The 14,622-nt window shown below is 38.7% G+C and overlaps 2 protein-coding genes across 3 annotated transcripts; one reads left to right on the top strand and one right to left on the bottom strand.

The window, feature by feature from the left end:
* Positions 1,411–4,183, top strand: LOC109233471. The gene is made up of 4 exons (XM_019399360.1): positions 1,411–1,750; positions 1,821–1,987; positions 2,216–2,454; positions 4,036–4,183. Exons 1-4 carry the CDS (start codon positions 1,411–1,413, stop codon positions 4,181–4,183), a joined length of 894 nt encoding a protein of 297 aa, XP_019254905.1.
* Positions 3,850–13,987, bottom strand: LOC109209436. 2 transcript variants are annotated; one of them, XM_019372790.1, is made up of 9 exons: positions 13,008–13,987; positions 11,975–12,163; positions 9,852–9,944; positions 9,506–9,688; positions 9,321–9,423; positions 9,043–9,228; positions 5,986–8,438; positions 4,791–5,383; positions 3,850–4,420 (listed from the first exon to the last, which is right to left on the bottom strand). In XM_019372790.1, exons 1-9 carry the CDS (start codon positions 13,233–13,235, stop codon positions 4,411–4,413), a joined length of 4,038 nt encoding a protein of 1,345 aa, XP_019228335.1. In that variant the 5' UTR covers positions 13,236–13,987; the 3' UTR covers positions 3,850–4,410. The 2 variants fall into 2 exon arrangements, with proteins under 2 accessions (XP_019228335.1, XP_019228279.1); XM_019372734.1 differs by having other exon boundaries at positions 4,791–5,386.

Genomic DNA, 14,622 nt, shown 5'->3' on the forward strand with positions numbered 1-14,622 from the left:
ACCTTTTAAGATATATAGGCAAACACGAGTGATTTTGTTGTCCTAAAAACAAAAGTGACTTTCTCGAGTAATTTACATAACATGAATGACCATCCAGCAATTGACTCGAACTCTAATTAAGTTGGTTGGACATTCATGACCCAACAGGGTGTTACTTCTTGATAAAAAAAAACGTGTCAAATTCAAGTCTCATTATTATACGGTAATATAAAAGGGGGAAGTGCACGGTTGGCCACTAATAACACATATATTTACTTTTAAGCCACCATTTAAAATGTCTTTAGTCTTTAGCCACTGCTTTAATAAACTTTAACTGCCCGGACGAAAATACCCTTCTCCTCATGTCCTTAACTTTTGTACTTAACTTCAGGACTTCAGGACTACATGATTTAACTTTTGAACTTGGAACTCTAAGTTCAGGACTTCAGGACTACATGTCCTTAACTTTTGAACTTGGAACTCTAAGTTCAGGACTTCAAGGCTACATGTCCTTAACTTTTGAACTTGGAACTCAAACTTCAAGACCAAGCGTCCTTAACTTTTGAACTTGTAAGTCAAAGTTAAAGGACCTATTGTCCTTAACTTTTGAACGTGTAACTGTAAGTTAAGGACTGTTTGTCCTTAACTTTTGAACGTGTAACTGTAAGTTAAGGACTGTCTGTCCTTAACTTTTGAACTTGGAAATCAAAGTTAAGGACCCATTGTCCTTAACTTTTGAACTTGTAACTGTAAGTTAAGGACTGCCTGTCCTTAACTTATGAACTTGTGTCCTTAACTATTGAACTTAACTTTAGGACTTCAAGACTACATTTCCTTAACTTTTGAACTTGAAACTCTAAGTTCAGGACCATGTCCTTAACTTTTGAATTTAACTTTAGGACTTCAGGACTACATGTCCTTAACTTCTGGGAAGGAATTGCACTTCCTGTTTACTCAACACTCTTTTTCTTATTTTCACAACTTTTAGATCTAAAAATAAATTCAAGGAGCTAAGAGCAAATTCAAGGAGCTAAGATATAAACGTTATTTGTATCTTTTCACAAAATAATAATAATAATATTAATAATTGCAATTTATATATAAGATTGATGTCAGGTTCGGCTTGGATGCAACATTGATAAGACAAATCTACATAACCTTTTCATTATTAGTCTGATGAAAATACAAGTGACGACGATTTGTTTTCTAGAGAATGAAACCAAAATTCTCTTTGATTACTCTCAGATTCACAATACATGTTTATTCCCTAGTAAGCTTACATAAGGCGAATTCAAAATAGTCGCTTCGTTAGACTTCAAAAACGGATGGTTAAACAAAAAAAGTAAAAGGTTAAATGCCAGAAAGGAACGAAATATTCTTTTAATAAATTAAGAACACTGGGAGCGGGTGGTTGAGGCGAGGGTGAGGGAGATGACGTCTATATCAGTGAACCAGTTCGGTTTCATGCCGGGCCGCTCCACTACAGAAGCTATCCACCTTGTCAGGAGATTGGTGGAACACTTCAGGGATAACAAGAAGGACCTGCACATGGTGTTTATCGACTTGGAGAAGGCGTACGACAAGGTCCCAAGGGAGGTGCTATGGAGGTGTCTGGAGGCGAAGAGCGTGCCGGAAGCCTACATCAGAGTGATCAAGGACATGTACGATGGAGCTAAGACTAGGGTTAAGACGGTGGGTGGCGACTCAGACCATTTCCCGGTGGTTATGGGGCTTCATCAAGGATCTGCACTTAGCCCTCTTATTTGCTTTGGTGATGGATGCTATAACACGCCATATTCAAGGGGATGTGCCATGGTGTATGCTATTTGCTGATGACATAGTCCTGATAGACGAGACGAGGGTCGGTGTTAACGAGAGGTTGGAGGTCTGGAGACAGACTCTCGAGTCCAAGGGTTTCAAACTAAGCAGGGCTAAGACAGAGTTCCTGGAGTGCAAGTTTAGCGCCGAGCCGAGCGAAGTAGGCAGGGACGTCAAGCTTGGATCTCAGGTCATCGCCAAGAGGGACAGTTTCAGATATCTTGGGTCGGTGATTCAGGGGGACGGAGAGATCGACGGGAATGTCACTCACCGTATAGGGGCAGGGTGGTCGAAATGGAGGCTTGCATTAGGAGTCTTGTGTGACAAGAAAGTGCCACAGAAACTCAAGGGGAAGTTTTATAGAGCTGTGGTTAGACCTGCCATGTTGTATGGGGCTGAGTAGAACTCCCATGTCTAGAGAATGAAGGTTGCGGAGATGAGGATGCTCGGGTGGATGTGCGGGCTCACCAGGTTAGATAAGATTAGGAATGAAGTTATTCGGGAGAAGGTGGGGGTGGCCCTAGTAGATGAGAAGATGCGGGAAGCGAGGCTCAGGTGGTACGGGAATGTGCGGAGGAGAAGCCCCGATGCCCCGGTGAGGAGTTGTGAGCGGCTGGCGGTGGTTGGCGCGAGCCGAGGCAGAGGGAGGCCCAAGAGGTATTGGGGAGAGGTGATTAGGCAGGACATGGCTAGAATGCGGATTTCCGAGGACATGGCCCTTGATAGGAAAGTCTGGAGGTCTAGTATCAGGGTTGTAGGATAGGGGCTTCTAGAATTTTTCGTACTTCTGTCCCGAGGCTGGGGGGGGGGGAGGGTTTGGTAGGGCTCTCCATAGATGATATGTGTATTGTATTGTGCCCCCTTATGGTAGTTACTGGTCGATATATTTGCATGCCATTTTATTTATGGTTTATGTTTAGATAATTATTTATGTGATTTCTGCTGGAGTTACTAATGCTCTTTTGTTTTTTGTTTTTGTTTTCCTTTTCCTTTTCCTGAGCCGAGGGTCGATTGGAAACAGCCTCTCTGCCCTTTCGGGTAGGGGTAAGGCTTATGTACGTATTACCCTCCCCAGACCCCACCTTGTGGGACTATACTGGGTAGTTGTTGTTGTTGTTGTTCTAACATTGATATTCATTCGTAAGTCAAGTATATGTTTGAATCAGAGTTATTATCAAAAGGGAATTGATCAAGTACAATTATAAACGCAGGTGCAAATGTATTGGCCAATACTGGCGCCAGAACTTGAGCAAAGTTCATTCCCGTTGTATTTTTGAAAGCATTCCATTCCCGTTCAATACAGTTCTTCTCCCTGACATGAAAGAGATAGAAGAAAGGGTAACACAGTCTTTTCATATTAATTTTAATAGACTAGTGGCTACTATTGCTAAGCATTAAAAATGCTGGATAAAAAGTAAATACCACTTTAAAAAGTGGCTACCCCATACAATTTTTACAATATAAAACTCATTAAAAATGCTTGACGTTTAAATATATAGCAAATGAAACCAAGAAACATCACATAGGAAAGAACGCCAACATAATATATAGAATATTTGAATGATTTCCATGAAGGCATGACAAAAAAATGAATCGACGTGGATAAAAAGAGAGCAATGACCTCCAAAATTTATCCCTTCCTGTTATATGCACAATTAAGCTGCCTTGCGTCTTAATAATATTCACAATATAATTTACTTATGTATTTTGATTTAACATAATATTAAAAGTTGTAGTTATCTTAGAATTTATTTCAAATATTCAGTCGCTGTACAATGATTTGGTCTTCCACAATTCTAATACGAAACTATAGTGGTTACTTGCTACCTCCCATCGATACAGATACCAATTACCAAGTAACTGTAGTAAGGCTTTGCCTCTGCTGAAATTTAAACACGAGTCTCCCGTGGTATATTCCAGTTTCATTGATGTTGAGTGTGTGCTTTCTAGAAGCAATAATATGACAAGATCCTTTCACCATTGCATGAACCAAAAGAAAACTTACTGATGCGCAGAAGCACCTTGAGTAGTAGCACAGCAGATGAACCATCATGTTTGTAAACGATTCTAAATTCTCTGTGACCATCACAGTCACATCACTACACTGCAAATATTCTGCATAAGCTGAAGCTAGTACAAGTTCAGTTTTCGACAAAATCTTACTACATTCTATTGAAAATGAATTTTTTAAATGGTAACACTGCTATAACAAGTTTAAAAACTCTAAATTCTTGGAAGAGTTTCTACTTCAATGAGATTACAATATGCTAATCTCTCTACAAGAACAGAACCAAACCTATATCTCTTCTCCATCCAACCACCTGCACCTTATGTTTTGAAGAGGGTTGCTGCAGCTAAACAAAGATTCCAGAACATACAGAACTAGGAACTGAAGGACGACCACTTTCTAGCAAAATCTGAAGAGTAATTTCTCAAGGTCCGGTCTTCATTGCTAAACTAAAGCGAGGATGTGACTGACTGGTAACGCGCCAGTCCCTCACCATTGTTTCTTCCATCACCAAATCACTGTCTTCTTCCACCTTAATATTAAAGGGTTGAAGAATTTGTACCGATAAACGATAATTTCTTCCAGCCACTTATCTGGCAAATTACTTAAATCCTCCTGTTCAGAATATGAATTGGAAAGTTAGAAATTGCCATCACCAAAAAGAAATTGGCAGCGAATGATAGATGCAGCCATAATATGAAATAATCTAATCAGAAAACTCTACATAATACTTCTCAACACCACCCCACCACCCCCCCCCCCAAAAAAAACAACGCGAAAAGGATTTATTCGGATTATGTTTCATTTCAGGACTTCGAAAAAAGTTCGAAGTGGAAAGGATCTAAGTTAGACCCTTCAACAGAGTGATATGACAATTAGAGACTAGACTGCAACACCAGCTCAGTTTCACAAGTAACTGCAATTTGAACAAATGCCCCCTAGTCATAATTTCGAAAATTCCCCTGAAAGTAAACATAAATATTACCTTTGATGATGAGGTGAAGATGGCTGATCTGGAGAAGAGTGTTGCCCAGAAACTGCATGAAATCTCTGTTCCTCGAATGCTCCCCGTTGTCGACTTACCTCACCTGGCTGAGGTTGTTCATTTACACCTGAGAATCCTACTGGACCCAGAGACCCAAACTCAAGCTGTTCTCCATGTGAACCATAACTGGCATTGTCGTCAAATGGATACAGCATTACAAAAGGTGATCCACCAGGTCCATTTGAAGTCACTCCACTAGGGTTCATTGCTGTTAAAGGATACATGCCGTATGCTGCATTAGGAGGGCCACTGTGGCTTGAGTTTCCACGCAATGGACCATTTTGGGACAGATAAGAAGGAATGGAGTCGTGTCTATGTGAGTTCCATGATCTGTCTGCCCGGCTATCACCGGATGCCAACCGATCCACTCTTGAGTTTGACTTCTCAGATTGGCTGCGGTTATAACTGCGCCCAGCAGCACGAGATTTTGAATTCATATTCCAATTACCCTCTCTGTCCACATGGTTATCGTTTCTCTCATAGGTGTAATTGCCCCTTCTTGTACTAGATGAGTGCCGATCCCTAGCTGACACCTTCTGAAGCAACATCAAATTGCAAAGGTAAAATATCAATTTGAAATGATAGTACCATGTCTCAATCAAAAAACACCTTGTGCACATAATCGAAGAGCTTTACACGAAATCAAGCTTCCCTAATGGAAAGACAGGCAAGATGATCAGTATGTGGAAAAGCATGGAAAAGCAACAATTCTCACTGTAACCATCCTCAGCAACAATTCAAAAGCATGGAAAAGCAAAGCTGAATAGTATTAAGTAATTCTACTTTTCACAAACATCTAATGGAACTAGTGACAAGGATAATGCTGTCTCCCACTAATAAAAGAGGATATGAGCGCAACCATTTTTATCCTAATGCTTGAACATTTATGTGAAAAGGACAGAATGAAAACATCGGATTGCGTTAATAAATCTATTAATCACATTCAGCATGATGAGAACAGGACGATTAGTTAGGAAACAAGAAGAGAGATGTGCATGAATATTTTAATTTGAAAACAAAAGATGCGCAAATTTCCCTAAAATATCCACCTAATACTATCTATTAAAGAGAGATAAAAAGAGATATAGATATTAAATTTAATAATGTACAGTTTTATGAGTCAACTACTACTTACAGGATTTGGCAGGTACGTCCCAGTCCCGCTACGGAATCTTGGTATCTCATCAACATACCGTTGAAACATATTAGGAGGTCTGTTAGAAACAGACTGAAGTGGTGCAACGGGCAATATACGAGGACCATAGCTCATCAACTGAGTAAAGAGGTTCATGTTGGCTGAATGAGGTCTTCCAGGACCATCCCACGGGAAACGACCCTGTAAATATACAGGGGGTACCATTACTGGAGAAGGATAAACAAGTGGTCCAGGATGTCTAGGGTTTTGGCAAAACCTTCCATATTGCAAATTTTGAAAATGACTAGCAAAGTCGCTGTTAAGTATATCGGACTTGTGTTCACCAGGCCCCTCCATCGAAGTGGGCCCCCTAAAAGAGCTGGATGGAGTTAAATCTTCGGAGTGGTCAAGTCCCTCAGATGTATCAAAGTTCTGACCTGAATCACTATGATCTAGGCATTCTTCTCCTCCTAAATGGCTTGTTGAAGAATCAGGAGTTCCTGCCTCAGGTGGAATATTATATATTGGAAGCATAGTGAGAAATGGAACTGGTGGCCCAGTGGGATAAAATGCAATAACCCCAGAATTATCACCCATTCTTTGCCGAGAACCAGGCCCAATAAGCATTGGTGCGATGGGTATCATTGGGTCTGATCCACTTGTCTGAGCAACTTCATGTTCAGGCACATGCCTTGCAAGGTGCATGGGAATAACAGATTGAGGTCCTTGGCTTCTCTCAGCCATTTCGGTACCCACATTTGACACAGAATTCCAATCCTGATCATCCTCCTCAGCTTGATCTGACACGTGGTCAGACATCATTTTACCTTTTCCATAACCAGTAGTTGGCTCTGTGGCAGCTGCTTTCTTTCCCCGCCTTTCCCTTGTTGACTTTGTGCTTTTAGCGGATGACCCATCCCAAGAACTCTCAGAAGAGGTTTTACTTCTCATCGAACTACTATGAGCACTGGACGAGAACCTGGAACTTGCCAACCTTTCTTCAGCATAAATGTCATTCGCTCTGCTATCCTGAAACTGAATATTATCAGAATGTTCTTCCCTAATTGGCCCACGTTTTTCCTTCATATACTTCTGCTGAGCTCCCAGAGAGTTACCAGAGCCACTAACCCAAGATGAAGGAACAAAGTTAAAACCTGAATGTACAGATTGTGGCTTAAGATCAGATTGAACTGTTTCGTAATTTCCATTCTCTGGGTCAAATCCAACACTGGAGCCAGCATCTGGCTCTTGCCAGAAATCATTTTCTGCCTCGCCTGAGTTCATCTCCATAGAACTAAAATTCTCATTATTGCGGTCAACTGGATCTTCAGAAGTTGGATTCAACCCAAGGCCTGGGAAGTACTGGTTGAAATGAGGTGAAATCAACCCATGCGGAAATTGCATGTTCGAAAATGCAGGATCCATAAACGGAATATTAGTGGGAACTCCTGGCATATTTCGTTGATTATAGCCCATAGAAGTCAGAAATGAAGGAGAGATAGGAAAAGGTAACTGAGCTGAAGCCCAATTAAAAGGAAAATGAACTTGACCATTAAATCCATGGATTGAAGTAGATGCCATCATATTCACAAGATCTTGCTCTTCCTGATGCATACCCTGTGTCCCCCCACCAGTCGACGAGAGCTCTTCATTCAGAACATCGATGCCTGATTCTCGGTGAAAGCTATTTAATCCACCATTGGAATCGGTCCCAAGATCATGACTCTGATGGGATGGAATGTGTCCGACAGTTGGCGTGTTATCATTTAGAGTTCGACCGCTCTGACCTGCAACATTTTCAGATCCTTGATTCCTCCTTTTATAACTGTTGTCCTGCCTCATCGGAGTGGGTTGCATTTTTGCAGTCTCTGGAGCTCTTCCATGCCTTTCTCGATTGTTATTATCACCATAGGTGTCTGTAAGCTCAGGACTAGACCGCGTTCTGGCGAAAACAAACCTACCCTGGATATCATTCAGTATTTGATCAGATTTTGAATCTCTCTGAATTTTGTCAGCATGTGAAACCTGAGAGGTAGCAGTTTCCTTCTGCAATTGATCAGAAACCCTTGAGTTGCTCAAATTGTTGTGGCTCTTTCGGTTTTCAGTATAAGAGGACACAGAAAAATCATTTGTTCTAGAGAAGGTTCCAGAAGAATGGCTAACATATTGAGAAGAAGCATTCCGTGGATTGGCTCCCTCCGCCTTACTCACCTTTTTTCCACTGGGTTTGACCCTAAAATTCTGAGACTCCGGTACGTCATCTGGTGTTGACAATCTTATGTGTGACAATTCAGCCTCTGGGGCATCAGGCCTTTGGCCGCTGCCATGCCTGTCCCAGGTATTCATAAAAAACTGATTTACTTCATAAATTAGATTTTCTTTGGGGCAATCCAGCAATCTTGCCAGCCTTTTGGCACCAAATGCAAACGCACTCCGTATCCTATAAAAGTTACCTGCCAGAATAATAATCAGCCGAAATGAAGTACTAAGAAGAAATGATGTGAAGAACATGCCATAAATAGACCTTTTAAAACCATGGAGTTATTTTCTATTAAGCAGTTGTCATTCAAGGCTGTCCCTTATGAATTTCCCTTACTCAGGCTTTTGCTAGTCAAAGAAAATAGTAAGATACTAAACAATTGAATTACTTTCTGTTCTTCTAGGACATCAATCACACATCATGTATTCTGATATGGTTAAACCCACCCCTCCAAAACCCACCTGCCGAGGAGTCACCAGCCCTTCCCCATTTTGCACCCTAGGTGACTGGAACCCCCACATTCAAGGTTGTAGGTGAAGAATGTTCTCTAGGTTATCCCTCACTCGTCAGTGGTGGCAAAAATTAAACGTCAGAACCTTCAAATATATAGTTAAATCTACCATCAGAGAAGTAAAGAAATTACGGAAAATATCAAGAAGCAACTAATTGTAAGTGACAGCTCATGTTCAAAGACCCTCATAAGTATGGCCAAGACCAAGAGTGAACAGAAGCTTATTAAAAAACGACATCAAAGCTTATATTGACATAATTAGTGAACAGATTCAAATTTCAAGTACCTTTACTCACACTACGACCAAGGTTGTTGTTTACTCGTAAAGGATCAATCACATTAAAATGTTTAGAGACAAAAGGTAGCCCTTGGTTTTCCTGCCCACCAGGAAAAACAGCATACACAGAGCTACAGGCATCAAGAAACAATTTGCTGAGAAGCAATTCTCCACCATCTTTGCGAGGAGGTTCCGCTGTAACATGACGCAAAATTAAGCCATCAAATTAACTCATGCCAAACTACAGGAAATCAAAAATACTAAATGACCCTACACATGTGCATTACCAGCGACATCAGGAAGTGAACTAATAGCCACAGGACCCCATAAACTAACACAAAAGTTGTCCCAATCAAAGTTGCTGAAGAACTCCAAGAAGCGGAAAAGGACCTGAGTATGAATTGTAAACATTAAAGAGCAAGAAATAAAACCCGTAAAACAAAAAAATAAACATCAGTTAAAAATCAGTCACCTCAAGTGGCCCAGAAAAGGAATTGTTGAACACATGAAATATGTAAAGAACTAAGGTTTCCAAGGCATAAGTTGAAATGAGACCATGATGAGCACCCAGTATACGGCTCTCATAATAACACCATGCCTTAATCAAGATAATGCTGCGCTTGAACAAATGATTCTGGTTTATCAGGTGATCAACCTACAAATAACAAACAAGTACAGTAAAGAGTTCATGCTCCTTTAGAACTCTTTATTTCTCCACTAGTTCCGTTTTAGGAAAAGTAATTACTTAGCACAGCATGTCAACTCTATGGCTGTATCATCAAACAGCAGATTTTGTAATAGCATAAGAAACTACACACCTCCTCCAGGAAGCAAAGGGTACATAGACCCCCTAACTGATTGAAAGATATGTCAACCACGATATTTTCAACTAAACATTTTATTAATTTCACCTGCAGTCAAAAAAAAATAGAGAACAATGAGAGGGATTCATTGAAAACAGAATCACCAAGGCGCTGGTGAAAATAAAGAGTAACTACAGAAAATTCAACAGCATAACCAAGTAAGCACCATTAGCATCTACTATCCTTATTAAGCTATCCAGGTAGAGAAAGATGATTGATTATTCATCTTGAAGTATTAGCGTTCTTTCTTTCCTTTTTTCTGAAACAGATATATTAGCTACAAACTTAAATTACATCCCCTTTTATCTCCCAACTCCACTCAACACTATAATCTCTTAGTGCCCATGCTTGTCCCAAATACTAGTGGAACTGGATGATGTTCCTCACAACTTGCGAAAAGTCTATGCAATGAACATACTCCAACTAGACAAGTCTTAAAAGATTCTATATGTAGCTTCAGGAGCTCCGATAATAACATAGCTAAGTATCACTACATCTGATTGATAAGATCCACACCGGAAGGGTCAAGTGACTGCAGAAAAAGACCAAAGAGGTTTTCTACGGAGAACTTATACACCCATTTCTCAGTTCCTGATAGATAGTCGGACAGAACAAGGGGAGAGAAAATGTCTATGTTTAAGCACTAACAAAAAATTACACTGTTGTGAAGTCAACAGTAATCATTCCTAAAAGCAAGGACAATAGAATTAAGAAGGCATAAAAAGTATTATATTTATTGACCTTGGGAACGAGCATTACAACAAATCCAACTATAGACGTAAAACTATATACATGATGAAATTCCCCAAGTTCTTCAATATACTTAGTGTGGGGAATGAAAATGCAAACAGAATATATGATGATACCAATATAACTCCAATTAAATATCCGAAGAAGGTAGACTAAGCGGAAAGGATGTATATTAAATGCCAGATGCAACATCGATTCATTCAATAAATAGGAGCATTGGAAAGAACACTTTGAACTGATGATTTTGCAGAACCTATTGTGGTGCTTAACAAACATGAAATATCAGATAGAAGTCGATTTAGTTTTTTTACTGGCATGCAATCTCATAAATAAATTACTCTTGAAAGTTGAAACACATAACCCCAAAGAGTCCTAAATCATCTAAATGAACGAGAGCAAATGTTAACATCTGATTCTATGATATCTTCATATAAAAGCATTCAGAAAGAAACTTAATATAGCATTGACACAGTTTCTAGAATACTACAATTCTGCTCTTACAACTACAGTGAAAGAGAATCATACTTCTAATGTTCATATGAGATGTTCCTTTAATGCTAATTAGGATCTAGTCTCAAGCAAATAGGAGAGAGATGTTTCATTACTTTTGCAACTCTAAAAAAGGGTTCAAATAAGTGTCACATATTTTCATAGGAATAGTTCCTTCTATTTTTTTATAAGGCAGGAATAGTCCCTACCATATTAATTAAAAAATCAAAACAATAGATGGTAAGTAATCTCAAATAGATATGGTAACACAATTTTTCATTACACAATTATCAAAGAAGAACCACAAGTCTTGATAGTTGCACAGAGAAATCTTCTGCTAAAGTGACCATAACCACAAGACAAAACCATTGCATCAACCATAAAAATAAGAAACTAGACAGTGCATGCTTTCTTGCATCCAAATGAAAAGGAAAGAAATTCTCTGAAAAGCCAAATGGAAAGAAAAGTTTCAAAAGATTGATCCAAAAATAGTCACAAAAGTTTAATTTGTTTCAGCAGGGAAGCTCCATAACTTTATACCATCCTAGATTAGAATCCCAAAAACAAGGGACAAGTGAAATTCAAGTCCCAAATATAACCAACAAAAGATGTTCATGGTACCATCTAATTTTCTGAATTAAAAAATACCCGAACAGCACTCCTTATAACTAAAAGATACTCCTAAAACATTCTCCATGCCACAAGTTGCCGAATCCCAACTACCTCCTAAAGAAAGCTAGCCAGAAAACTACCTACTCTTCTAATAGGCATCAATGCAGAAGATTAAGAATAAGTACATGCAAATCTCAAAGAAAAGGGGGTTTACTAAAAGGGCTTACTTCTGCCTGAATGTACTGGACCTCCTTCACATGAAATTCAGCATTTTCATTTTTCTCCTCTTTCTCTAGCATATCACGAACCTGATGAGCCCATGTATCTTTTAAACTTTGGTTATTACTGAAGGCAGTTAAATCAATGTCCCCATCAGGAAGATAAGTCTTCAAGGGTACTGAGCCGAATGTAAAAACCTGGAAAACCAGAAGTGATTAGAAGAAATTTATAAGTAAAACGCCAAAAGATGAGACAAAACATAAACAAGGCTGGAAAGTAAACCAAAGTCCTATATGGCAACTCCAAGTAACCACTTCCATTGTGAAGGAAGACTTACAATCGGATCAAAAAAAAAATAGAATAGTAAAATGTAGAAGTCATGCACGCTTATCTAGAAGACTCATTTCACCCAGTAAATTCATTATCTTTACTGGTATCTGACATAGAACAAAGTTTTTTGACATATCAAACGCTATGTGTGTATGAGAGCGACGACTCCACTCTTTTAGGAAAGATTGATTGCGAGGCAATAGTTTGAACCACCAAAGAATATCACCAGTCCACCTTGTACTCTCTTCACCCACCTCCACCACATACCCACACTCTACATTCTATTATATTTTCCCACTTCAGAACTCACTGGCCTTCATAATATCCTCAACTATTTCTATCCAACTATTGTATCTAATCCGCTCCCTTTACTTCTGGAAATAAAAGAAACATAGAAATCTGCACTTCATAGTAATATTACCTATTACAAGAAAATCCAAACTTTTAACCAACTCTCTAACTTACTCTGCTGTTTCATATTCAATAATGAGCTCCAGAATGCAGAATAAAGATCACTAATTTCAAGAAGATGTACATCCTTTTAGAAGTTCACAACGCAAACTAAAGTTCCTAATGCATTTAGAACAAGAAAATTCATTGGTCCTTCTTCATGGAGGTAAGTAACTCATATCACAGAGAAGTAGCAAAACTTCACATAACATAACAACAGATAAATCCAACAATGTTGCAATAACTATAATTCAAGACAACCTGACATGGGAAACATTTCATGATGAGGCGCTGAACGTAATCAGCAACAGCATTTCTGCGCTCCTCGGATGGTTGGTTAGGCTGAATGCAGGCAATGAGCTCAGCAGTCCTTTCCTCAGCCTTTGACCATCTCTCAGAGTCAAGGACTCCGATCACCGGTCCTGCATCGGGCACTAGCCCATTCGGCAATAGCCCACTTGGCTCTGCCCATTCCTCGTGTTCTCCCATACAAGAACTACTTGTTTAACCTCACTACAAATTGTTCAACAAAAATCCAACCTTTTCTCCCCACAAAGCTAAACTAGCAACCCCTTTATCAAGTATCTCATACAAAAGCTAAATTTGAATTACAAATAAAAACCCCAAGAATGCAGTCAACAATATGGTTAATAGATTAATAAAAGCAAGGCCAATTCTTCAATTGCACAACCATAAAATGACCAAAAAGGGTGTTAATAGCACTTGGTAGTTTTTATATACTCCTATATATCAACCCCCCAAAAAAAACACCTTTCCTCAACAATTTAAAAAAAAAAAAAAAATTAAAACAAAAAGAACCCTAAAGGGAAGGTCTGAGAGAAATAATTGATCAAGGGATTAAACTGGAAAAGGAAACCCTAAAATAGAAAATCAAATAAGCCCTGAGATACAACAAAAATGACGAATCCACAACTTTTCTTGGTTTTCTAACAGATAAAGATGGAATTTTCAATCCCAAAATAGAAAAATAGAAAAGAAAATAGAATAGGGAAAAAAGGAAAATGTGTTTTCCTGGAAAGGAGAAAGGGAAGCGTAGAGAGGTGTGTGTGTGTGTGTGAGAATGGGAAGCACAGATTAAAGTGTGTGTCTGTGTGAGAGAGAGAAAATTGGAATTCAGGAAAGAGAAAGGAATTGGTTTTGACGCTTTGAGTTTTGAGGATGTTGGCCTCGTAGAAAAAATATTGGGGAAAGGAGGAAGAGAGATTTTGTTTTTCTTTTCTTTTTTGTAGGTCCTTTTTTGGCCCCTTTTTATCCTTCTTCTCTATTATTTGGGGATGTTCTAATTCTAATAATCAAATGAAAGGGATGGGTCGTTAAACTTTTGGCAAATGATGGAATTTGATTATTTTAAAAATTACAAAAATACAATTGTTGGTATAATTAAGACCCTCTTATAAGTTTTTGATGATGAAAATTGATATTTTAAAAATCTTAAAATATATTTGTTGGTATAGTTAAGTCCCTTTTATAAGTTTTCGGTTGAAATAACTTAACACATAAAATCTTAGCTTCGTTGACTTTACGAAATAATATTCGCGTTTTTTGTAAAAACAAAAAAATTAAGAGAATGAGGTATGGGGGTAGACATGAATTTTATTAATTTATTACCTTTTCAATTTCAATGATATATCACAATTTGAATCTAGTGAATCTTCTCTTTTTGGTATCTTATTAATAATAATACAAAAAATTTATACTACTTATTATTGTGGGAAGGAAATATCAAAAGTGCATGGACACGTTATGCATTTTGGGCCAACAATCTAAGCAGTGTGCCCTAGCTGTAGGTCTTGGCGTTGGGCCTTAGGCCTAAGTCCTAACCAAAACCCTGATCAATTTCATTTTTTATTGTTTT

The sequence above is a fragment of the Nicotiana attenuata genome, chromosome 1 (genome assembly GCF_001879085.1).
Source record: "Nicotiana attenuata strain UT chromosome 1, NIATTr2, whole genome shotgun sequence".
Taxonomy (NCBI): domain Eukaryota; kingdom Viridiplantae; phylum Streptophyta; class Magnoliopsida; order Solanales; family Solanaceae; genus Nicotiana; species Nicotiana attenuata.

Excerpts from the sequence above, each read along its gene's own strand:
- LOC109209436 (XM_019372734.1), bottom strand. The coding sequence starts at position 13,235 with ATGGGAGAACACGAGGAATGGGCAGAGCCAAGTGGGCTATTGCCGAAT. Across the intron at positions 9,689-9,851 it reads CCCTTTGCTTCCTGGAGGAG|GTTGATCACCTGATAAACCA; the intron begins GTGTGTAGTTTC and ends TGTTATTTGTAG. Across the intron at positions 8,439-9,042 it reads TGGTCGTAGTGTGAGTAAAG|GTAACTTTTATAGGATACGG; the intron begins GTACTTGAAATT and ends TTATTCTGGCAG.
- LOC109233471 (XM_019399360.1), top strand. The coding sequence starts at position 1,411 with ATGACGTCTATATCAGTGAACCAGTTCGGTTTCATGCCGGGCCGCTCC. Across the intron at positions 1,988-2,215 it reads ACGTCAAGCTTGGATCTCAG|AGAATGAAGGTTGCGGAGAT; the intron begins GTCATCGCCAAG and ends TCCCATGTCTAG. Across the intron at positions 2,455-4,035 it reads GGCAGAGGGAGGCCCAAGAG|AGTTTCTACTTCAATGAGAT; the intron begins GTATTGGGGAGA and ends AATTCTTGGAAG.